A 26,010-nucleotide genomic window follows, 5' to 3' on the forward strand; every position below is an offset into this window, starting at 1 on the left:
GGTCTGAGGACTCGCAGATCACAGTCAGAGCAAGAGAGAGAGAGTCAAGTGCAAGCGAGAGAGGGAGAGAAAAGTGTACGAGAGGACGAGAGGACGAGAATTACACACTCAGAGATTCTGAATGAGAAGAACTGAAAAGAGAAACCAGAGACACGTGAAGGAGAGACGCTCGGAAAGAGGAAGAGTGCGACCCGAGACACCGAACAAGAACTTTTAAAGACTGTTGAGGGGTGTGGACCCAGGGGGTTAAAGGGGAGAGTGAAAAAAGGGAGAGGGAGGGAGAAGGAGAGGGTGTGCTCCACAGAAGAGGGGTGATCACGGAGAAGAGGACAGATGCTGCCACCATCTGTGATCCCGTGGTGACACCCCATCATCTTTCTCAAGCAACATGTTCCCTTCGTGCGAGAATGCCACGCGTGTACACGAGAACGGGAATCCCGTGGTCAGCACTCTGATGTTCGCCGCAGGAGTGGTGGGCAACCTCTTGGCATTGGGGGTCTTAGGGGTTCACCGGAGGGAACGAAGAGCCCGAGCCTCCCCGTTTTGTATCCTGGTCACCGGCCTGGCAGTCACCGACCTCCTGGGCACTTGCATCTTGAGTCCCATCGTCTTCGTGTCCTACGCTCAGCAAGCCTCTCTCATAGCCTTGGGATCCGACTCACTTTGCCATCTCTTCGCGTTCGCGATGACGTTCTTCAACCTGGCCTCCATGATGATCCTCTTCTTCATGGCTCTAGAGAGGTGCCTGGCAATCAGCCACCCGTATGTATATGCCCAGCATGGTGGTGGCCAGAGTCTGGCCCGGGCAGCCTTGCCCTCTGCCTACATCCTGGTCACGCTACTCTGCATTCTGCCTGTGGTGGGAGTCGGTGAGCACAAACAGTATTGCCCGGGGACTTGGTGCTTCATCCGGATGGCCATACCAAGTGGCGATGGCAATAGAGGAATCCTGGCCTTCTCCCTGCTCTATTCCAGCTTGACGGGGCTCCTCATCCTCGCCATTCTGGTGTGTAATATCTCAGTGACTGTCAGCCTGTGCCGCATGAGGAAAGGACAGCGGGCTCGGAGAGGGTCGCTGCGGAGGGGGGGCGCTCGAGGTTGGCTCCTGGGGGCCGGAGAGGAAGAGCTGGAGCATCTTATCCTCCTGACGCTAATGACGGTCATCTTCATGGTGTGCTCCGTACCCCTAACCGTAAGTTTTATGCGCTGTTGGGCAAGGTGGGGAGCGCTGGTGGTGTAAGAGGAGGTATGAGGTCTCCGTGAATAGGGCGCGAGGGTTCGGTGGGATATGGGTGGCTTTTCCAGTGTGCTGAGCAGGTGGTGAGATGAATATACACTCGCGCTGTGAGTGTGAGGTGGAGTTGGGACTAATGTAGTGTAATTCTGAATAAGTGAGAGCTGGCAATGTAGGATAGCGATGCCGGGGATAGGCTACGTGTCTATGAAATGCCCATCACACACCCTGGGGGTACTTTACTTGCCCCTGGCAGAGGTTGGCATTCAGCTTCCAGCTCTACCTTACAAAGTGAGAATGAGGAGTGCGGACTCGGAGTGTAGAGGGAAGTTAACAGCTTGGGGAAGAGAGAAGGATGTCGGCACTGGGAGTATTTTGGGGTATTTAGGGACGGTTTGTGTTAAATTAACGATTAGCGGCCGCTGATCACTCACTAATTGCTAATCAATCATTAATAAATAAGAATGAATACAGAATGAACGCGTGACGGAATCCTCCGCAGTCCTGGTTATATCGGGAAAGCCGTCTGCTTCTTATTATGTTATATTAATTATTCGGTCTCCAAATAACCCCAACGTCTGCACAATGTTTAGTAAAAGCGAAGGGTTAACATTCCAGCGGTAGCTTTGCGTCAGGATCACTCTTATCCTGTCCGGGTGTTATTGTGGAAAGAGACTGATGTGGTTTGCAGGGAGGTCAGCCTTTCGTCGGGTGCTTGGTGGAGAGAGACGGTGGATTTTAGGAGCCGGACCGTACAGCGTCTGTATGTTAGGACGCTCACCGCGTGTGACATGTAGGAAGGACAGCACTGTAAGGTGACGGGCGTGCTGACGGGCGTGCTGACGGGCGATGTGTGCTGACATTCTGAGAAGGGCAAATAAATCGCTGAATGATCAGGAAAGACTTAGAGATCTCAATATATCCGGCTTGGGGGAGGAGAAGAGAGAGACATTTAAATACTTAAAAGGACTTTATTTCAAAACATTCGAATGAGAGGCACTAGATGGAATGTAAGGACGTTTTACTTTACTGAGAGGGTGGTAGATAAATGCAACAGCCTCCCAGCAGAAGTGGTAGAAGGTAATACAGTGAGGGGATTTAAACATGCTTGGGACGGTATACGGCTCCTGAATCTAAGACGAGACCAACGTCTGATTAAGGTTTGCGTCTCTACAGCAGGAGAAACGGCGACTAGACGGGGGCCGAATGGGGCCGATCTCCCGCCAAATTCCATGTTTCTATAAGGCTGGCACTACGTGTGAGGGAGTCCGGCACCCTGTGCAAGGGGCAGAACGGACTGGAGTGAGGGCCGGGGGAGGCCGGCACTCCGTGTGATTACGGCTGGGGCAGTGTGAATGACAGCACGGCTGTGGGGTGATCAGGCAGAACGGGGTCAGAATTTAAAGGCCCCATCGCCTTGACGGACGGCCCGTTTGGGGGGGCAGCAAGTCTCTTGGATACTCTGATTTAAAGACCGAGTACCCGCAGTCACATGCGCAGACCCGTGAATAGGATGAATGAGTCTTGGGTGCTGAATGGTTGCTGTGGATTATTATTTATTGATTTATATGGCGCCATCATATTCCGCAGCGCTGTACAATGAGTAAAAAGGACATGAATGCATCACATAACAATTTAGACGGAAACACAAGGTAAGAGCAGTCCTGCTCTAAGGAGCTCACAATCTAGAAGTAGGTGGGGGAGTAACCGGTTGGGGTGGCCCAGCTGGTGTCACGGTGTAAATGTTATGCCGCTGGTATTAAACGGGACTGGGAGGAACGAATGGAGACGCCGGGACTGGTGGAGTGCGTTCTGTTTACCTGCCGGCACTGTCGCGTGTGTCGTGCTAGAGTGTGCGTGTGAAGCAGAATGTGCGTGTGTTAGTACGAGTGAGTGGCTGGCGCTGTATGGTGCGGTGTCGGCTGGGTACACGGATGTTTGGAGGCTGTTAAGGAAGGTTGTTGGGGGGTACAGGTTGTCATTGAGGGAATAAACCCGGCACCCCTAGGCATGGTGGGATCTGTGAAGGTAAGGAGGAGGCTGCCACCTTGAGGGAGTCTGGCCTTATATGTACATGCGCTGCTCGGGGAGCGAGGCCAGCGCCTCCCATCAATCCAAAACCAGGACAGGCTTATTACCCCAGGCACATCTAAATTCATTTCATCTGCTTTAAGCGCCACCCCTGCTGAGAGCCTAATCTAAGTATCTACCCTAATTACCAATAACGAGGGAGGCTGGTACTGTGTGGACCGCACAGCGTGCAAAAGCCCCCCGGGAGACTCATCATACATCACCTCATAAACCAGAGCAGACAGTCACAAGACATCCGCCAACATCTAAACAACACAGAAAAAGATCGGACGAGCAGAAGCTTTCAGAACCTCAGCGGTCTCTTCTTCATCTAAAGATATCTGAAGTACTGAAAGATTTGGTAACTTTAAATCTTTTGCTGTGTCGTTTTTTTGTATTTTATCCGTATCAATCTCACTCGCTACAACTTCTGCAATTTCCTACATTTTATGGCTTTATACACTACAATCATTTATTGATTGAAGGGCGGGGGGACAATGGAGAGCACATCAGGACAGAACATGTATGAGCTCTGAAATTAGATATGATTTATTTCACATAAATATTAGATTTAGTTTAAAACTTGTTTGTAAATAACAATAATAATAATAATAATAATAATAATAATAATTAGTACTATTATTAATAAAACAAAATATCACCAAATTAAACTGATTATGATAATCTATAGGTCATTTTAATATACACACCAAAGCTTTGACGGAAAGTGTGTGTGTTAGAGTGTGCGCGTGTGTTAGAGTGTGCGTGTTAGAGTGTGCGTGTGTTAGAGTGTGTGTTAGAGTGTGCGTGTTAGAGTGTGCGTGTGTTAGAGTGTGTGTTAGAGTGTGCGCGTGTGTTAGAGTGTGTGCAGGTATGAGACAGAGAGCAGTCCTGAAGAACTTGGTCTGCTCTGAAAGAAACGTGTCAGGTTATTGTCAGAGCCCATGGCTGAGACAGTACAGAATTTACAATATGAAGGAGGAGCGGGATCTGCGTGTCTCGGTGGAGGAGAGCGCCGGGGAGTGACGTGGTGGGCGCCGGGGGAGAGACGTGGTGGGCGCCGGGGGAGAGACGTGGTGGGCCATGGATGTCTGTAGCTGCTTCTTTTCACAAACACGTTATATCTCCATTCACATCATCCATCACCTAATAAACCAAGACCGGCAGTAACGTGATATCTCCGAATACGCTCCAAAAAGATTGTCTCGCAGCCAAGAGCGTCCTCCCTCTGCAGAGCATCTCACCCCTCCGGGAGGAGGACGCTTGTTTTGGTGACTGTCCGTAGACGTTTGGAACGAACGTTGGAGAGCTTGCAATCCTTTCCTCCCGTGACTTGAGTTTGTTGGTGGAATTCCGCTGTCTTCCTATGGAAATGAGAGCTTCAGGCCAGAGGGACATGGAACCTAATCCTCTAGATTGTAAGCTCTTGCGAGCAGGGCCCTCCTTACCGCCTGTTTATGTTAGTTGAATTGTTATGTTAAATGCTACTTGTCCTGATTACCCATTGTACAGCGCTACGGAACATGAAGGCGCTATATAAAACAATAAATAATAATCCCATGCGATGGCGAATGACGGCCATGACCCCGCTCTCATTTGGAGGGACAGGCGTTCGCCGTGCACCCTGTATCTCCTTCCCCCGGAAAGAACCTAACGTGTCCCTCTTTATACCGCAGCTCCGGGCTTTCCTTGGCGCCGTCTACAAGGATGAGAACGAGAGCGCAGACCTGCTTGCCTTCAGGTTCAGTGCCTTTAACCCCATCGTGGACCCCTGGATCTTCATCATTTTCCGAGGCTCTGTGTTCAGGAAGATGAAGTCTCTGGTCTGCAGAGCCTGGGGCAATCCCACCAAACCGGCCTCCATCATCAGCTCCCCGGAGCCTTCACCCACGAGGACCACCATAGTACCCTGAGAGACGTGTAATGAGAACAGAGAGAGAGAGACCACCGAGGAGAGCGAGACCTCACCGCTTTAGAGAAGACAGACCAGAAGAATAGATCTCGTTGGACGTAGGAAGAGAGGTGGTGTTCATGGACTTTGAGACACGCAGAGGAAGAGACTGCTGATAACACAAAATACCCCTCTAAACAGCCCCAGCTAAGACCCCCGTCGTGGAACGATAAGTCAGGTGGCAGCAGAACACAAGCGGGGCTGGTCTGCTGGATATTTACGATCAAGCTGCCTGCGCGAGCGCACACGGAATGAGATTACATGTCATTTACATACATGGCCAATCACCGTAGCATTCTATTATTACATTAGGGTTATTCACTAAAGAGACAGTCGACAGGAGAGTTGTGCTTCAGCTCCCTCGTTTATTATACATTACGAAGGGCCACCACTGGCAGGTTTCTCCAGCATTAAGGGCTGAGCCGGCCCTGTATAATGTATAATTCAGTGAGTAATGAGACTGAAGACATCTCACTGATTAAACTATACATTATACAGGGCAGGCCAAACAGAAGCTCAATTGGGTTGGGCCTTCGAGACCGCAGAGGTTTTGTGTTTTTTTTTAGATTTAAGAAGCTTTTCAAAGACGTAAATAAATAGTTTTGGACGAAAGCGTGTTTATTTGGGTCTGCGGATGGGAACGCGGAGCGGACGCTACACCCCGTCCACTGGGGCTAAATGTGGCAAAGTGATCAAGTTAGTATGGGGGCCGGACGCCAGGCGCTGGGATGAATTGTTCTTATGTAACAAAGGAGACTTAAGTTCATCCAGTTCAATCCTTCCACCTGTCCTTCCCGCTGGGGACCCAAAAAAAGGCAAAAAAAAAGCTAAAAAGTCAATCAGATTTCTCCTTGGATCAAGAACCTCTAAAATATTTAATGTTTATTCGATCATTTATAGCGCAGTATTCACCAATTTTACCATTTTTGAAAGCATCTTTTGCAGGTGAATTCTATTTATTACCCTTACTGTAAAGAATTTCTAAATGGAATGGCCTCCCAGCAGAAGTGGTAGAGGGTAATACAGCCAGGGGATGTAAACATGCACGGGATAGACATATGGCTCCTGAATCTAAGACGAGACCAACGACTGATAGGGGTTTGCATTCCTTACAGAAAAAACAGGCAGACCAGACGCACCGAATGGTTCTTATCTGCCATCAACTTCTATGTTTGTAAATACATTTTATAAACCAGAAAAGGGCTCTGGAGGGCTGACCCCCGAGGTGGATGCCGGAGGGTGGCTGACGGTCCGAGGATATAAGTGAACATAATGTTCCAATCTAGTATATAAAAAAAGCAGATTTTGTCCATTAAAATAACATGAAACGGATCAGAAATCCAGCGCAGACGGGGTTAATCACTCCCATCACACCTGTGTTCCAATGGCCCTTAATCACTCCCATCACTCCTGTGTTCCAATGGCCCTTTATCACTCCCATCACTCCTGTGTTCCAATGGCCCTTTATCACTCCCATCACTCCTGTGTTCCAATGGCCCTTTATCACTCCCATCACTCCTGTGTTCCAATGGCCCTTTATCACTCCCATCACTCCTGGGTTCCAATGGCCCTTTATCACTCCCATCACTCCTGGGTTCCAATGGCACGTTGTGTTCGCTGATCCAAGTTTAAGTTTAAAAGCCTCATTGATGGTTAGAAACCCTTTTTGCGATTACGTTACAGCTGAGTGACCCCAAACTTTTGAATGGCCGCGTAGTCGCTGTCCTGACGAAATAAACCAATATTATGTGATCTATTCATTTAACTGCCGGGGGCTGACCCTGAATCTCAGGGTTTTCACACCAATCTCCAGATCTCAGGGTGACGGACCCGGCTGTCACGGTCGCGCAGTTGGAGGGGGTAAAAACAGAATAATTTCACCCTTTGAGAGCCAAAGCGCTGAACAACACACTAGTACACAGCATTAACTAGAATTTTGGATGACCTCATAGGTACACTTTTGTCGTTGTGGGGGAGATGAATGGTTAGAGCCGCCGCTAGGAGGAGGCGGTGATGAGGTTTGATGTGATTGTGTGACCTATTAACAGGCATTAGTTAATGGGATAATGTCCCTGAGAGCCCCAGTAAAAAAACATGGATATTTAAGTACTTTTCAATTACTTTAATATGCATTCTTAAAAAGAACCACAAGAATGCAGAAGCTGCAGCCCTGCTACTGCAGCTGCCCTCCTCCGTGGTCAGATGATTGGCTGCATATGGGACCACATAGCCATCATATGCATTAGAGTTCAAACGATGGATGGAGTTTCCCTTTAAGTAATTTAATGCCACATTTCCTTCTGTTTCTATACATATTCGGGGCCTTTAAGAACCCTGTGAAACATTCTGGGCATCTAGAAAGTAGGGGCATCAGGGGAGGAAAAAGAGATCGGGTCTGAAACAGGGACACTCGGGAGGGGTCCAACTGAAAAAAATACGTGGCGCTGAAGTGACATGTCACCTTCAATAACTTTATTCGTTCCACACAATGCACACAACCATTTCTCATCCTAACGGTGTCCCCAATATAAAGTATTGCTTTTAAGGTTTTTGTGGCAAAAAAAGCTATTCTTGCAGTTATTCAACAATAGAAACAGTTAACGCTTTATGGGTATTCGTTCGTAATTTTCTCGGCATCATCCCATGGGTTGCCTAGCAACAACATATGCTTTTATGAACTGCCAGCGAGGCGTTTACTTGCGCTGTTTTTATTTATTGATTAATAAATAGGATTATGCAGAGATTAGTACAGGTGGTAGTTAAAATGAAGATAACATGAAATGGATCAGAAATCCAGCACAGACGGGGTTAATGTTGTAAATGACTATTGTAGCCGGACACGGCTGATTTTTAATGGAATCTCTTCATAGACGTACAGAGGCCCTTTATCACTCCCATCACTCCTGTGTTCCAATGGCCCTTTATCACTCCCATCACTCCTGTGTTCCAATGGCCCTTTATCACTCCCATCACTCCTGTGTTCCAATGGCCCTTTATCACTCCCATCACTCCTGTGCTCCAATGGCCCTTTATCACTCCCATCACTCCTGTGTTCCAGTGACTACAAACTTGTATCAGTGGTGTGTATATAACGTGAGGTATAGTAAAAATGTAAAGGTTATCATGGTTGTAACACGAATATGTAAAAAAATGGCAAATAAGGTCCTGGTTTTAGGGAATATACCCTTAATGAAGAAGGAGTTAAAGGTCTCAAAGTCAGCTCATCAGAAATACTCCCAAGTATGGCTATACATGTTCCCCCGTACAGGAGCCTATAAAACATACTGTATATAGATACTGTCTGCTCCCATCCCGCCCAGCCAGAGGACATTGTACAGCGCTGCGGAATTTGATGGCGCTATATAAAACAATAAATAATAATAATAACATGCATCCTGAATCTACAACACTTCCCGAGTGTCTTCAGATAAGAAATCTCTGACCTCTGGGGCTGATCTTCCTCTACACACAGAATTGTGACCTACATTCCCGGTGCCCCTAGGCAAATGGTTGCTTGTTGAATGATCAGAGGCTTGGCCTCAGAGGGGACCCCGCTGCTACAGAGAGCCAATATTATTCCGTCCGCACATCACAGCGCAACAAATTGAAATAGTTGAGGTGGACCTAATAAAATCCATTTATGGAACACCAACCGCCAGACACAACTTTCACAACATCAACTGACGCAGTCCACGGGACTACAGAGACAGCATGTTCCAGCAACCACGCAGGTGGAGAAACTGACTAGAACTGCGAAGATGGACATTTCGGGTTCTGACGGGCTCCGTGACCTAGGTTTGTGATACAGGCAGCCGGGGAGCATTAAAATTCCTTTTTTTAACAGAGCGGCTTATTAAAACAATGATGTCATGTCCTACGGCTTACAGCTCGCGCACTACTCAGGCATGCAGGGAGCCGTAAAAATGTCACGGAGGCAGGTCTTCCAGACGTCATAGCTTTCTAAAATGCCTCGGCCAGCTCTCAGGTTGTTAAATATAACCTCCGAGATAGTATATATATCTATATATAAATATATATAGTTGCTGATGACATCATAACCCAGCATGGGCTGACAGAGAAAAGACTTTTCTGTTACTCTACAAGAAATACTGGCCTGAACTGTAAGAACCCAGCGTGCAGCCACACGTATGTCATTTTATTAGCCGCTGGCTTTAATGCGCCAGGACCAATTTAAATCACTAGCCCTGCCAGGACTGGACTCGCCAGTAGAAGGGAGACCCTACTATACCTTTACACCCCTGTCGGAGTTAATTTTGTCATGAATACTTTTGGCACCTGGTCAATAATCATATTTTCTGCAGAAATTATATAACAAATAATATTAAAAATATATCAAATTAGCACTTAATTGGGAAAAGAACTTCAAACCATGATGGGAAATATTTTGCTTATATATATATATATATATTTATACACACATACATACACATACATACACATAACAGAAACTAAACAACTATGGTCACAGGTCATAGTTAAGAGTAAACAAGGTTCTTAATTAGAAGTTTTGTAGCCATGGGCCATACAGTATTCTTCGGCTTCGTACTTGCGCGTCACCCCTGAATATATTTAAACAATACATGGCGCAGGGTATATTCTCAAAGCCAGCAGATATAAAATAATCCATGGTGTGCATGCACAAGGGGCGTCTAGCACTAGAAACGTGTGGGTTTTAAAGGATTTTTTCCTCCCTGTGAGTCATTGTGGTTGTTGTGTAATGAAGGTGTTTAAAAACGGGCCTTTTGCTGATAAGGAAACAGAATGCGGGTCATACGTCGGTTTGACACCCATAGGGATGGCCTGATGTACTCTGACTAAAGGCCAATATCACGGCACCTGCCCATAGGGATCAGACTCTGGAGCCGTCCCCGTGCCCAGGGCTGGTACTTCCTTCCGTATAGAAGATCCTCGTTCCCTACAGGTGGCTGCCTAGCAAACCAGGGCCTGTACACTACTGCAACTGAGTGTTTATATGCTGCCATCTAGTGTCCTCACTAGAGCATTACAGCCAATGGGGTTCACGGTAACATAACCAGAACTTTCCGGCAGAGATTCTGTTGCTTAATTACATAAAGGGTTAACATTAATGTAAAGAAAAAAACACGTACGCTGAATGGCGGCTCTTCCATGTATTTCTTCTGGAGGCCGGACTCCGGAACGAACGCAGCAGGCGCCCAAATTCACATACATTTGTAGAAAGGGCTGTGTGTCATTGTCCGAGAGGGACGTCATGTTGATAAAGTTTCTTGTTTAAAAAAAACTACATAGAAGACTGATAGGAATAGAATTCAAATACAAGAACTTTATTTGTCCTGCATTGCCCTGACAGAAATAATTTAAAACACGCACAGCGGTTGATTGGAGACTTTATTAGAAGCTTGTAAATTACAGACAGCGCATGGATGTATACATGAGAAGTTTTCAGGAAGGTGGGGATACACGTAAGGATATATAGGAGGGAAAGGGGACGTATGATTATTGTGCGTTTCTAGCCAACACGCTCCCTCACACATATACACTGACACTCGGCCACACACGTGTTCCTGACACTCGCCCAGCCACACGTCACTCGCAGACAGCGAAACACGCACACGCCCAGATAACACGTGGCAGATTGTTCCCGGACCCTTCCCCTCATATGTGTCTCGTTTACAGTAATAAAAATATTCCTCTTGTTTCTCTGTAACCTCTCCTACTCCAGAAGGAAATGGGGAAAACCACTGACAGCAACCAGCACCACCCCCCCAACTACCCCTCCGGGGGGTAACTGCACCAGCAGCAGCGATGGCAGCGTCTCCCTCTTACATCATCCCCATCTGCAGCAGAGAGTTGGCGTACATCATTGGCTTTACATTGGGGTGCGGCTGTGGGAGGCAAAGCGCGATCAATAAAGACACGGCTGAATACTCTGCAAATGGCATTTAAGGTAAAAAAATGCTTTTCTCTGAGCATAAAATCCAGCGCTGTATACAGAAGTTTTGTTCCAATAAACTCCCTTTATCTGCTTTTAAAAAGAAAACAGCCCAATATTTTTTCAAAACTTATTTTAAGCTGAGATGAGTAAAGAAAATGGCCGGGGGTCCCCTTTAGGCGGGAATAGGCTCTGCTAACTAGAATCTTAATTCTTACTGACACAAGGGCATGTCGAGACTCACCACTGCCTCAAACTGATGGAATTTGGGTTTCAGGTCGGAGCCGCTGAGATGTATATATGCACCTTTGTTACCCATCTGATCACTGAAGGAAAAGAAAAACAAACTCAGGAAGGGGTGAACTCAAAGGAGATGTCACTGAGAGCGAGCCGAGGGGGGTCTCTTACCAGTAGTTGGGGGCAGAGAAGACAGTCACACACAGACCATTATGAGCCACCTCATACCCTTCCGCTTTCACCTCATGACTGCGGATGATATAATCAAGGCCGTTCTCCTCCAGGAACTTTCGAGTGACATCGGGGCCAAACTGACAGCTCACGCCTCGTTTACTGGTAGACCTCCCGTCCTGGGCGAGAAAAACGCACCTTACCCATCGTATCGGCAGAGAGCACAAACTCTGGCCCTTAGCGGACGACGACAAAACGTTACAAACGGGGTCAAAGAGGTCAAAAAACATTACCTGCGGCTGGGGATCCGACCACAATAAATCGCACATGGGACCTGCGGAGAAAGAAAGGAAGCTTTGGTGTGGTGGAGTCAGAGAGAGGTTCGAGTGTGAGTGGAGGAAGTTAAAGAAAGAAATAAAAATGTATTTACAAAGCAAGCAACTGCAAGAGAAACAAACAAGGAAACAGAGTGATAGGAGTTATTAACCTGAGTCTGGAGGCTGACGGTTCCTTTCAATACTACGAATTTGATCCAAAGTCACCCCGTCCTCTGAGAACAGCCCGCCGTGCATAATCTACCGGAGCAAATACAGACAGGGCTCATGAGGTCTACAATAACATGTAATCACGCTGGGTATGGAACACGCAAACCGTTCTCACCCTGCCCATTCATTCATGATCCTTTACACTGTTAAAGAATGCATTCTGGGGAGGTTTTTAAGCATTCAAAGGAGCCACGAATGATGAGTAGGTGGAACTGCACCTCAAACAAAACCCTTAATCCCACATTATTTCTGAACAGGCCCCCCTATAAAGAAAGAAAAAAAACCCGCCACAAACACAAAATGTTTTCTGATATTGATCTTAAGGTTGTTATTAAAGATGTGACTATTCAGTGTTTGGAACATGCGGTCCCAAACGCGGGAGGTTCCACTTATTCTGCTACCCGAGGCAGAGAGCTGCATGGTGCCGCACCCAGCCAATTAAACTTTAATGAGCCAACGTCATAAAAATAAGAGTCACAGCGTGCCCCGGGGCAGCAACTTCCACCAAAAATATTTTAAAATCAGGATTTCTAGAAGTAATGGTGGCTGCAACAGCTGGGACATCAGTCTCACAGACCCACCTGCGCTGCTGCTTAGAACCCAAAACTTTCGGGGTACCCGAGAGCCAACACAGCCATCAAAAATAAACGAAAGACTGACATTTCGTTTAAACATTTCTTATGGAACAATAATATTTCTGCTAACTTGATTAAAGATACTAATAAGCTTCACTTCAGTTGGAAATCTTAGATCTCAGCAAAGACAGCACACACGCTTTCATTCATAAAGTATGTCGGCGGGATATACCGGCCAAGAAGGCAAAATACAACAAAATTAGGCATATTTAAAAAAAAAATGTATCTTTACACTATGGATTTATTACGCCTTACCAGCACGCGGTGATTGACGCACATTGCCAACGGCAGCCATTGGAACACCTCACTAAACAGCTGGAACATCTGGGTTGAGTATTTGGCCTTCACCTCGCCCTCAAAGCCGTACATCTGGTTCATGGTGTCCGTCTCGTGGTTTCCTGAAGGAGAACACGTTGCGGAATCAGCTCATAGAGAGAGATAGTATGCGTTGTTTGCGCAAGCGATCGACTGGTTATATGGACGCGATAAGCTTCGGCTCACCTCGCAGCAGGTGGAAATGAGCCGGGTAAAGAAGTTTGAAGCCGCATAAAGTCACAATAACTTCTACCGAGAAGGAGCCGCGATCGACGAAGTCACCGTTAAATATCTGCGGGAGCTCAGAAAAACCAGCCACGGGCCGTGGGCAACGAGATCAGTAATAACCAGGAGAGGGCTTGGAAGTATGATGGAATATTTTCCCTTCTCCCTCCCATGACACGGTCCTGCGCGACTCAGGAAGGGCACTGATCAGGGGAGAAAGTATCCCGAGGTGTCACAGACAGAAAAGGATGAGAAATAAGGGAGAACAAACCACTAGAAGCCATTAAAAGGATACATATGGATTACTCTCAGACGGGAGACCATTGAGATGGAATATGTTCATTAGATCGTAGAACTGACCGTGCGTATCACCGCAGACGGTTACCTTTTCAGACTGTCCAAAAAAAATTAAAAAATAACGGAAATAAGAATAAGCGACCGACGGGAGGGGATCAGCACGGAAATAAAACTGGGGGAAAGAAATGGAATTTAAAAAGTATTAAAAAGCGTAACTTGTACAAACCTTTTCTACAGAAATCTCAACCAGACTGGGAAGTTTAGACAAAATCTCTTTCACTTGAACCAGGATCTGCAATACAGACATATTTATACATCCAGGAATCAGCACGATACTAAAGAAACAACAACGCCACAACGTAACACACCGCGTGGCCGTGATACAGCCATTCCTGCTCGGACCCCACACCACGAACGCGTTTCTTTACCTGGTACACACACTTCCGATGGAGCTTCTTCTGATCTTTATAATACTTCATTAATTCTGACATAAAATCCAAGGTGACCTTCCCATCCTGTAGCTGCGGGCCTGTATACTCATCTTCGATAGCTGTGAGAAGGGAGAAAAGAGCCGTCACCCTCTATGGATTCAGTACCGCAGGACCGTCCTAACGGAACCCGGCACGACGCAAGAAGATACATATTTCCCGGCACATTACGTCGGGCGTCTCTTCCTCCGCCACGCAAACGCAGCTCTCCGCCGTACATTAGCTCGCACCCTCCCGCAGCTCTCCCCGCCATCTCTTACTCATTCCTTCGATGTCCAAGGAGTCGACTACCGAGCGGTTGTGCTGCTCACACGCGATCGCCCGCTCAAATGCTTTCTGTCGGACCAACTTGCCGCACTCCTGAAACTTCATCTGGGCGTCTTTGTCGTGGGGGCGAACTTTAACTACCTGTTAGAGACAGCCGACAAACACAGGGAATGTCCCAGGAATCAGAAGAAAAGAAAAAGAAATGGTAAAGAACAAATAAAATATATATATAAAAGACGGCACAGGGATGCAGTGACACAAACGGCGCTTTCTATCATTCCGTGTCTCACCGTTTCGTAGTCTTTCAGCGCAGCTTTGAGCTTCCCCAGCGCCATATTGCTGGCCGCCCTCCGGTAATAGCCCTTGATGTATTTGGAGTCCAGCTGGATGGCTCGGGATGCGTCGGCCAAGGCATAGCCGTAACATTCGGTGCGGAGATACGCCAAACTGCGGTTGCCGTAGTAGATGGCCGTGTCGGGGCTGAGGGCGATGGCCTGGGTGTAATACTGTACAGCACGGTCATAATCCTTCACTGGGGGAGACGAGAAACGACATAAAGAAATAGAAAGATTCCAAATTCCAGGGGAAATTCGTCCTAAATCTCTTCTGACCTCCGGAGCTTCCCAACTCACTCGAAATCAGAGTTTAGGCGTCAGACTTAGATAAAAACCGCCCATGTTTTGGCCAAAAGCCCCTACGGTCCGATAGGCTGGGATTATTCACTAAACGGTGCATCTTATGAGCTTAGATGGACATTAAAGGAAGTCTGAGAAAGTTTTTTAGTAGTTTAGTAAAACGACGAAAGGCCTGCGGACCGGGAGACCATACGGACGCGTCTTCCAACGGACAGACGGATGGACCCTACATATACCATCACGCCAACAGCCCGATCCATACAGAAGTCAGGCCGCTAATGGTTTTAAACACTTTAATATTTAGCACAAAACTAGTTAAAATTTGCCAGTTGTGGATCCGTGCTTTCCGTGTTTATGGCTCTAAAATCATTTATATTAATATTTATCGTTTTCCATAGCACTGTCATATTCCGCAGCGCGGTACAACAGGATTACTCTGTATAGGCATGGTTCGTTATGAAATAATTTGGAAGCGACCGGACATTCAGGGATTGAGACAAACAAGAGAAATACTCTTACAGCAAGTATCCCGTGAATTACATTTTTTTTTACACACTAAAAACAAAGTTTTAAAATATTGGGCTGATTTACACCAGTTCAAGTTTTCACATCATGTTTCAGGGAAGCTGCATATCAGCCATTTGTTGGAGTTCTCGCTCTGTTATCTGAGACCAATCTACTAGACAAACCCCCGACTTCTTATCATACTGCCTGTGGGAAACAATAGAATGACTCAGTCTTAATCACTCAGGTGGACCACGTTACTAATGAAAGCCTATGGAGGAACGGACTTCATTAGCATTGCCATAAAGCTCAGTGTGGTGTTTGAGCCGGGAAAGTCACCCAACATATCACATGATGGACTCCATTTAATTTATTCATCATTATTATTAATATTTATTGATTAAAATACTTATTTTATTTCATTTAATCACCGGTTCTGGTAACGCATACATTTACCGCGGCAGGTGCCGGACCTTCTGAGATATAAACTTAGTTAAGTCAGGACCTTTTCGGATTTTTGAGGCGTTGGGCTTGTGGCCGGCTCCGTGTTTGATTTAAAACCCTCTTTCCTTCCTAGATAATTGTGACAGCGGGCATTTGGAATGATTCGGCACCAAAAGCACACGGGGTTGGGGGTTAACGTGTTCAGAGCCGTGCGGTAGGAACAGAAATGGTTAAAGTGTAGGAATCACTTTATAGTAAGGGATGTTATAAAGATCTCCAGACAGAATCCTACATGTGGGTGTCACTGATGACACTTTAGGCGTCATGGCTCCTGAGATTTGCCCAGCCCTGGGGTAAATACTTTTATATTGCATGGCTGTATACAGACTGTGATCACAGATACATGTAATTACAGACATATACATTTATACATAAATACATATATGGAGGGTCACAGTGCCCGTCATGCGAACATGTGGGCATTAAGCATGTGCACACAGCGATCCCAGCAGAGTTTAGTCATACATCTCTAGGGGGTAACCAGTTCTTACCCCGGAAGTACTCGTTGGCTTCTTCTTTTAACTCCTCTGCAGTCCTGTCCCTGGTGTTCTCGGAGCCGCCGCCACCGCCTTCGGTATCCGCCGCCCGCTCTCCCTCCGCCATCTTCACGCTGCCGGTCACTGTCAGTGCGTCACCAGGAGAGCGACATCCGGCGGCCACATTGCGAGTGGCAAAAGAGACGCGACGCGGCGGCCATGTTGCGGATGTCAAGTGCGTTGTCAGGCTAGGGGAGTGGCGAAACAGCCGTCTTGCGGAGGCGGCCATGTTGAGAGTGGCAGGCTGTGGGCTGTAGACAGAGTCATTCTGGAGATGGCACTTTGGGTACTAAGATGTGCTATTGGACCAAAAAGGATAAAGTTGTCCCAATTTTTTTTTTGGCCATTCAATTTGGGTAAACGTGGGGACTTTTAGCATACCTGGGAGCTCTCTGGGTTTGTCCCGGGTAGAAGTGCAGCTCTCCAAATTCATCTCCCATATTGCATCATGTGAAATTTTAAGATAAATCTTCATGCTGGCGGCACGTATCATGTATTAGCTCATAAACGTATATTAAGGCGACAAATGTATTAATTTATTAACTAATAAGCTGTCGGAGGCTTTATACGGCCAAACTAGTAGTTTGCTCACCAAAATTTCCCTTAAAATGTACAGGGGGAGACAGAAAAGGAGAAACGAAAAAAGAGATCAGAATCTAAAACTAGAGGGTCTGAGGCTTAGATGGAATATGAGGTAGTGTTTTGTTTTTTTACTGAGAGGTTGGGAAATAAGTGGAGCTGCCTGCCAGCAGAAGTGGTAGATGTCAAGACCAGAGTGATTAGGGGAAATCAGGAAAAAAGGGCAGAATAGATGGGCTGAATAATTCTTATCCTCCATAAATTCTATGTTTCTATGTATACGTTTTCTAAGAATGCTCAGAATCGGAGCAGGGAGAGCGCGGCGTGGGAAGCACCGGGCTGACACACAAAGGAAACGCTAAATGCCTTTAATGAATAAATAAGAAATCCAGGTTTGAGTAACTTTGGTCTCTCTTTGCCGAGAATTAAAACAAGTAATAAGTTAATGCGGAACGTTTCCACGGTCAGGGTTTGGTGGGGCGCGGCGTCTTCCCTGCCAGCAGCACCGAAAGAGGCTTTAATGGAGAGAGGTCGGCCTGGGGGGCGCACGAAGATCGTTTCTTTACCAAACGGTCATGGAGTAGACTGAACTGGAGCGCTTTAACACTGGGGAGAGAGACGAGTGCAGGTGAAAGGTCATATATTTACTTATATATATATATTATATATCATGTACCTCACCCTATTTACCACACTCCGCTGTATGTATTTTTGACAGTAGTAATTAGAAGGGACTAAGAGTGCCCACCCATACATTTGCTCGCTTTGGGGTCTTTTCACTACAGAGTAAGTTTGCTGACCGCTTCATCCTACCGGTATCATTAAACATGATGAAAGGCAAACCCCGGAGAGCTTCTCCTGCAAGAAGTGCTGAGCTGGCCCTGCATAATGCATACTCAAACCCGCTAGGAGTCTTCTCCCGCATTGCCTATGCGTTATACAGGCCGGCTCAGCCCTTCTTGCAGCGCTTGATAATACCGAGTGACACCGGGGAGTTAAAACATTTTCTCTCGGCACCCAGCGCCAGCTCGAAGTAAGCTATGCGCAGACTTGGCACCATCCTCTACAGTGTTAATGGGCCGATTTGGGGAGTTCCATGATCTTTTTTTAACCCGTTGAGCCGCGGCGCTACAGAGAATGATTGGTTCCTTGTAATGCAGCAGTCAGCCTAATCCAGAATATGCCAAAGCATATTCACACCTGTCATTTGTCTTATATTGGTGGACGGAGGCTCCTTTGGGACACATCACCCGCTCCTTAAACCCGTCTCCCCTGTCACTCGCTCACCGGTAGGGTTGTCTCTCCTGAGCGGACATCTCTCTCCACAGTTCTGCCAGCTCCTTGGTGGCTGTGGTGGACGCTGTACCGGGATGAGCACTGAGCGGAAGGATAGAGGTTATCTAGAATCTGCCATCACCCCCAAACCCCACTATCCCCCATTCTATTCCGGCTACATCTGATTCTTTCTCAGTACCTCAGGTAAGGTTTTCTGTTCACTCGGCAGAACATAATAAAGCCGTTCACGCATTTCTTCCGGAGGTGCTGCAGCCGCGAGAAGCCGCGGGATCTTCTCTTATGTCTTTTCCCCGTTTTTCCGGCCTCCTCGCTGGGTCTAGCGCAGGGCTCCTGGGGCGCAGAATAGACACTGATTATATAGTCACATCTTCCAGAACACCCAATGGATAATACATTCATTTTCAGGCGGTTAAACCCCCCATGTGCATCATGGCAGACGTCCCTTTAATCATAACCACAGCCTCGGGGCCCTATCTCCTGAAATACCGTATAGATTATACGCTTTATTCAGCAGGCTTTGCTTGAGAATGTTTTGGGTCACAAAGTCCCTGTTTTCTCACATTTTATACAAGCGACTGGCTGAAGTTCAAATCTGAAAAGAGTTTTATCCAGAAACCGGCAGTAAGTATTCCGCTGCTGCTGCTGCTCTTAACCCTTCACGGGGGCACAACAGAGACACGGCTTACTTAATAAATAAATACACTTAATAACTAAGTTGAGCGGGTTAAAGAAGAGGATACGGGGATGCGGCTCCCAGGCGGCAGCTACTTTTTAAATGGCTGTGGTTGCTATTAAAGCTCCCTAGACGTTAAAAGGAATGCTGATGGCGTCTCAGGCAAAGACTATTAACGCAGACAGACCGCGTCAAAAGCAAAAGCTTCGAGCTCTAATCTTATGAATGATTGGATATATTTTTTTTTTATTATTTGTATGATTGCATCTTAAATTCAGTTGACATATACATTTGGGTGACCTCACACCATATGGTATGGCGTTAATACTGCCGGGGCAAACACGGTTGCCCCTTCTTCCCCCATGACTTGTGTCTGCCTGTTGGGACAAGGACTTAAAAGTACGAGATATATTTAGGGACCGATCAGTTCTTTACACGACTGATAGATACTGAAAAGTAACAGGGGTATGTTCTAAAAACCCACCTTCTTCAGCAGTTGCCTCCTGGCCTCGCATCTTTCTTCCGCCCTTCTCTGCTGGGATTGTTGGGCGCGTCTGACAACGTCACCCCCCCTATCCATCCCATCCCGAGTGTGCTTCAGACATCTACTCGCTGGGTTGCTCTCACTTTGTGTTTGGTAACTGTGATCCAGGGTGAAAGCAGCAGGAAGACAAGAATCCTTTAGGGGGGAAAAAATGAAATTTAACGTCCTGATAAATCATCCCCGGATCATCGCAGCCCTCGTATATTTAATAAAATATAAGCTAATATCACTAATATAACTCCAAAACCAGACTGGGGGTCTTATGTGGTTACCAATACTTTAATAAAGGTCTAATTCAGAAAATGTGGTATATATATATATATATATATATATATATATATATATATATGGGGTAAGAGTACCCTGATGCACCAGTAACATTAATTAGAGACTAGGGATCTGTATAGCAATTTAACGGGCACGTTAAACAGATCCGATTTTGCTCTTGACAATCCCACAAGTAAAGTAATTAGTAGATGTCGGAGAAACTGGTTTAGTGAAGTAGAACATCCTCTCTCCTTTTTGTTCTCAGCTTGTAATATCAGCATTGATTTGCGTTCTGCATCCTCCCATTGTATGATATCTGACAGTAAATGACCAACAAAGGGCCTCTCTTTTACTCTGGGTTGTTAGGAAATGTTTTTGAAGATCTGAGCATAATTCGCGATCACTATTTTTGCCAGCAGAAGAATTTGTCGCTGACAAAGCCATAAAGATTTACATTGAAAAAAAAAAGGCACGTTCACTTTTAAGAACAATAAAGCTGCGGGATTTAATCGATGCCTTTAAATACGGGCTGAGTGATTCTAGAATTAGAATTTACAGGAATATAATTTACTGTCCAAAAGGTGCAACCCCAACCATACAAACGCACTACTAAAGAGCACGCAGTACCACATTTTTGTGGTATTTGATGTTCTGGTCAATTAAAAACAGGGAATAATGTACGTCCGGACCCTTTTTTAAGCAATGTATGGGAGTATCTATTATGTATCTCAATCTATTTGAACACCGGCGGGCACATGCGCGGACTGCATGGGGTCCAATCCCTTTACCCATGCTCTAAAGGGCTGCATTTTATACTGAAGAGAGAAGGTCGGATGAATCAACTAAGACATCTCCAGAAGAAATGACAGCCATGGAGAACGTTCTAGGAGCTGCTACCAGTTATGGCTGCAAGTGACGCCGGTGAATGGTCAATACGTGGAGAGATGGTGGCAGAGATGGTGCGAGAGGTTATAGGGAGTGGAGGCGAATGATAATAGGCGTAGGAGGTAAGGAACGCAGCTAGGGAGGATATGGATTCCTTACCTGTAGATCAGAGGAGGAACAGGAGCTGAGGTGAACCTCTTCGAACAGAACTAACAAAGAAACAGCAGAATTATTCCTTCCCTAAAATTCTTCCTTATAGTTTTGTCCCTTCGTTTACACGCAGACTACTCCCTACTATCTCTGCACAGATTTCACTAGAACGCCGCACTCCGGTTTAACTGCCGATCCCACTTTTTCTTGGTAACGCCGTACTGCTAAAAATGCATTAAAAAAACCCAAACATCATTGACATCCGTCCTGATCTGCGGCACCCGAGGTCCTGTGCTGACCTAAGGCTCGGGTGTTTATTCCTCCACCTGCTTTGCCGTAAATTACACCGACCACACGTGTGCACCTGTTACGCATCGAGTAACTTGCGTCATCTTAAGTATGTCTGCCCGGCACCGTCACGGACCTGCGGTGTGTACCTGGAATAGGCTGATCTCGGCTATACATAGACCTAGAACGACACCTACAGTCTCAAACGCCACTCGGTGCCCTGTCTCCCACAATTATTATTCTTCTTCCTACACGGCCCAGCATGGACAGTTACATATAATGCACAGACATATGGCTACCCCTATAACTGTATCGCAAAGGGAAACTCCAACCATCACATGTACTTCAATGCATATTATAGGTAGGAGTCTCCTTTATAGTAATGGGGGGGGGCTCCCTGCCCCATGTATTTAAAATACATCAGTAAACTCTGCCTGTGGCATTTATCTTATTCTGCCAGAATACTTAGGATCCCTGCAGTCGCCAATCACACGTGGCTGTGGGAATATTTCTGAGCTCTCGCTAACCTTGGGAGGATTCGGAATGAAGGAGATGCTCGCTGGGCGAGGAGAAGAGCGACGGGCTGAGCCCAAGATGCATAGAGGGTGTGGAGGGCGCGTGCGGTGAACAGGGGAGCCCGCTGCCTGTAAGGAAAGTGTAAGAGGTATTTTGGCTTAGCTTCAATAACACGGCAGCAGAACGCTGCCAGACACAACACTACGCTGCCGGGAACATGACTGGAATTACTCACTGCGTAGGATGCTCGGGGATAAGGAAATGGATCGCAGCCACGGACCGGTATCGCCGTTATCAGAAGATGATGGAGACATGTATGGGACAAGAGTTTGTCTGAGGAAAAATTTAAGATGAGCCGGGCAGTGTGTCAGCAACACAATTCTTCATATATTTAGATTTTTATATTCAATAACGTGTTTAAGCATTCATGGGAATATTGCCTGTGATTAAAGCACCGCATTAACGGAAGTCGCTCTGCCGTGAATCCTCATATTTACTCATATAAAATATAGATGGAATCCCACGGTGATTGGGGAGATCCCACACTAACTCTTGTGTCAAACAAATAGAATCTAAAATACAATGTTATATTTTACTTGCCAACACCCCTTCCATCCATGCCTGTGGCTAATAATCCTATTTTATGCCAATAGGGTTGCTGGCAGTCGAAAGTGATGTCACATCTCGACAGTAAGCCCCTATTATGTGCAAACGGAATCATCAGTCCAATAATAATAGGTTTTGGAATATCAGTGTTTCTGCCTTTGTTGGAGACCGTAGTAAAATAACATCAGCGTTACAAGACTTTACCTCCCAGCTTCCCCCGGGATCAGATCCGCTTCTTCTTTAAGATCTGCCAAAGCATTGCAGAGCGTTAGTCTTCGCGTAACAGAGCATTTCCCCTGATCTGACAAAAGTAAAGCGGTCCGCAGACCTGCCGGGCTTTCCTGTCTCGGCTCAGCGTTCTCGTCTACGCTCCTCTGCTCCGTCTCTCGGTGTCCATGCAGGGAGAGCCATCTGCGGGAGTGAAGGTCGGCTGTGCACCCTCCTGTAACATACATCGGCTAAATCATTCACCCACACGGCCTGCTGTGTCTATATACATCTATAAAACTCAACTTTGATTATTGGGATTGTTTTCTTACACACATAAACCTTTGTAAGTATGGTTAAGGTCAATACAAGGATCGCTTTGGAAATCTTTTTTTAAATCGTACCAGCAAACAGGTGGGCATCCCTTCTAAATATTTCAGCATCCTGCCACCTGCCTGATCTCACACCGATCACCAAATCAACTCTACAACTCTGTGATCTCCACATACGAGAAGATCATGTGATCATGTGCCTGCGCGACCCCGCGTACCTGTCCTGTCTTTCGTCCGGCTCTTCTTGGGTCTGCTGGGCGGGCTGCTAGCTTTCCCTCGCTTTGGCGTCACATTCGGGTTCCGTGTAATTCCCGGCGTCCACAGCGGCAGAAGGGCTCCTGCGGGTTGAGAACCATGTCACAAATAACCCAGAACACTTACCCCGCCATGTCCGGCGTCTCCTCCTTTCACATTCATTTCTTTAAATGTCTGTCCTTTCACCTGATCTCCTCATCCCACCCTGATGTCTCCTCAGGCACTTCTCTTCCACCATTTAACCCATTCCCACCCCTCTGCCCACTCACTCCATATCTCCCACTCATCTCCTATTTCTCCTCTATCACCGTGTCTCGTCTCTTTCCCAGCTCCGATCAGACCCCTGCTATATTATTATTATTTATTGTTTTATATAGCGCCATCAAATTCTGTAGCGCTGTACAATGGCTATATCTAGGCACCCCCTTCCTTTTTTACCTTGAGAACTTTTGGGGGCTATCAGTCGGCTCTGAGCTTCCCGGATCTTTCTCTGGAGAAACTCGATGTAGGAGAGGACATGCTGCAGCACGCTCTGTGACATTTAAAGAAGCATTATATTCGCCGTTGAGATCGTACTGTTGGTTCAAGTCATCGGTTTGGATCAGAACATTGGTTTGCTGAAGCTATGGCAATATGCTTGACCACCATTTATCTCTCACAACTGGTGCCATAGCCCAGACCACAATAACATACATGTAACGTAGGACTGGCGTGTGCGTGTAAAGCTTCTGCAACCTTTAATTCTATTGTGTGGAATTAATAATGTTTGCATACAAACTCCATTCATGTGTAATACCCAGAAACGCTTTATCAACGCCAGGACTGTTATTCTGTGCTGTGCAAACATGCGCCGCTATCAGATACGAGCGGCCGAGGAAAACGGGGGAGAAAAATATAACGCCGACCCGCTCATTGATTTATATAGCGCCATCATATTCCGCAGCGCTGTACGGCTGGTAAACAGGACATGCCAAGTAGCACGAATTGGACTCACAGAAGGTGAGGAGGACCCTGATCAAAGGAGCTTACAATCGTTTAGTGTATAAAGCGTCAGATGGACTGGCGGCATTCTACCCACGTGCTGCGGGTACCTGGGCGCCGTGCTCGGGTCTGCCGCCTCCTGGTATGGATTTTGCCAGCTCCTCCAGATCGAGCGGCCGCCTCTCCCTGTGAACGATACCGGATACCGCGCTAAACGTAAAATACACCTTCCTGACGTCTGCATTTCCCATATACCCCGACCTCCCGCGTCACACCAGCCATATTTATACATGAATTAATCTCTGTGACGTTATTATTCAGGGTACACAGAGACAGACTGACAGACTGACAGACAGAATGACGTCTGTACTGTGTACTTATGTATGTATTTATGTGTATTCTCTCTCTCTTTTTAGAAATATCTGTCCTTAATTCATCTACTTCTGCTGGGCACAACGTGCCATCCAGACAGTCACCAGCCCCTCTTCCTCCATCCACCACAACCTACCCCCCATCTCAACCCACCTTCTGCTCCTCTCCCCCTCCTCACCCCTCTAACCCACTGATCAGTCTCTCTTTCCCTCACCCCACTGATTAATCACTTTTACATTTTCCTCCACCCCACACACTGATAAGTCTCTCTTCCCTCACCCCTATCCCACTGATGAGCCTTTCTTCCACCTCACCCACACCCCACTGATCCATCTCTCTTCCACCTCACCCACACCCCACTGATCCATCTATCTTCCACCTCACTCACACCCCACTGATCCATCTCTCTTCCACCTCACCCACACCCCACTGATCCATCTATCTTCCACCTCACTCACACCCCACTGATCTATCTCTCTTCCACCTCACTCACACCCCACTGATCCATCTCTCTTCCACCTCACTCACACCCCACTGATCCATCTCTCTTCCACCTCACTCACACCCCACTGATCCATCTCTCCTCCTTTTCACTCCCACACCCCACTGATCCATCTCTACTCATTTTCAGTCCCAAAAACCACTAATCCATGTCTCCTCCTTTTCACTCCCACACCCCACTGATCCATCTCTCCTCCTCTTCACTCCCACACCCCACTGATCCATCTCCCCTCCTTTTCACTCTCACACCCCACTGATCCATCTCTCCTCCTTTTCACTCACACACCCCACTGATCCATCTCTCCCTCACCCCACTGATCAGTCCCCCCTCCCTTTCTCTATCCCACCCCATCAGACAGCCTCACCGCCCCTTCTGTAATTTCCCTTTCGGTTTCATCAGCAGAAGAGAGTGAGAGGACTGAGCAGAGACCAAAACGAGCGGGAAGCCCGAGGGGGCGGGGTCAGAGCTGCTCTGTAAGGATTTTACCTGCTAATCTCCACCCTCGGTTTGACAGGCAGCGAGGCTCCACCCACTAGGGGCGTGGCGAGCCGGGGAATAAAAACACTTTTTATACAGTCAAAAAAAAAATACCGCCGGAAATGGGAAACATCTGGAAAACTGCCGCAGACTGCAATTCCCATGATGCTTTGCCAGGGTCCCCTCTGTGTGTGTGTGTGTGTTATACATATATATTAAATGACATTGAAATGATTATTGTTATTGTTTGTTTTGTATAGCACCATCATGCTCTGCAGCGCAGTACAATGGGCAGTATAAAAACATAACCATTAGATTTACAGAAACAGTAGGTGAGGAGGGCCCTGCTCAAAAGAGCTTACAATCTAGAGCAAAAAGTGACGCCATGAAAATTTTAAGGGACCGTGCAACTATAATACGCATAAAGGTGTGGAGAACCATTTTTATCATTCTGTCTTCCTCCAGGCATTTCTTCTCCACCGCATCAGTATTTTTATTTTGTGGGAAATAAGTCAGCTTTTAGAATATGAACAG

At 46.7% G+C, this 26,010-nt stretch overlaps 3 protein-coding genes across 3 annotated transcripts; 1 reads left to right on the top strand and 2 right to left on the bottom strand.

Moving 5' to 3' along the window:
• Window positions 1-238: 238 nt before the first annotated feature.
• On the top strand, window positions 239-5,867 carry PTGIR (prostaglandin I2 receptor). Its single transcript, XM_053473997.1, has 2 exons — window positions 239-1,192; window positions 4,981-5,867. The coding sequence occupies exons 1-2, from the start codon at window positions 389-391 to the stop codon at window positions 5,215-5,217; spliced, it is 1,041 nt and encodes a 346-aa protein (XP_053329972.1). The 5' UTR covers window positions 239-388; the 3' UTR covers window positions 5,218-5,867.
• Window positions 5,868-10,625: 4,758 nt separating this feature from the next.
• Window positions 10,626-16,699, bottom strand: PPP5C (protein phosphatase 5 catalytic subunit). Its single transcript, XM_053473994.1, has 13 exons — window positions 16,502-16,699; window positions 14,658-14,899; window positions 14,361-14,508; window positions 14,041-14,162; window positions 13,839-13,904; window positions 13,611-13,709; window positions 13,277-13,382; window positions 13,031-13,173; window positions 12,083-12,170; window positions 11,889-11,929; window positions 11,596-11,774; window positions 11,432-11,513; window positions 10,626-11,140 (listed from the first exon to the last, which is right to left on the bottom strand). The coding sequence occupies exons 1-13, from the start codon at window positions 16,611-16,613 to the stop codon at window positions 11,078-11,080; spliced, it is 1,491 nt and encodes a 496-aa protein (XP_053329969.1). The 5' UTR covers window positions 16,614-16,699; the 3' UTR covers window positions 10,626-11,077.
• A 778-nt stretch (window positions 16,700-17,477) lies between these two features.
• On the bottom strand, window positions 17,478-24,376 carry MEIOSIN (meiosis initiator). Its single transcript, XM_053474068.1, has 12 exons — window positions 24,236-24,376; window positions 23,583-23,676; window positions 23,108-23,227; window positions 22,679-22,792; window positions 22,555-22,597; window positions 21,980-22,077; window positions 21,756-21,872; window positions 20,950-20,999; window positions 19,579-19,773; window positions 18,600-18,751; window positions 18,413-18,502; window positions 17,478-17,731 (listed from the first exon to the last, which is right to left on the bottom strand). Exons 1-12 carry the CDS (start codon window positions 24,374-24,376, stop codon window positions 17,590-17,592), a joined length of 1,356 nt encoding a protein of 451 aa, XP_053330043.1. The 3' UTR covers window positions 17,478-17,589.
• Window positions 24,377-26,010: the final 1,634 nt, after the last annotated feature.

Source organism: Spea bombifrons, chromosome 8 (genome assembly GCF_027358695.1).
Source record: "Spea bombifrons isolate aSpeBom1 chromosome 8, aSpeBom1.2.pri, whole genome shotgun sequence".
NCBI classification, from domain to species: domain Eukaryota; kingdom Metazoa; phylum Chordata; class Amphibia; order Anura; family Pelobatidae; genus Spea; species Spea bombifrons.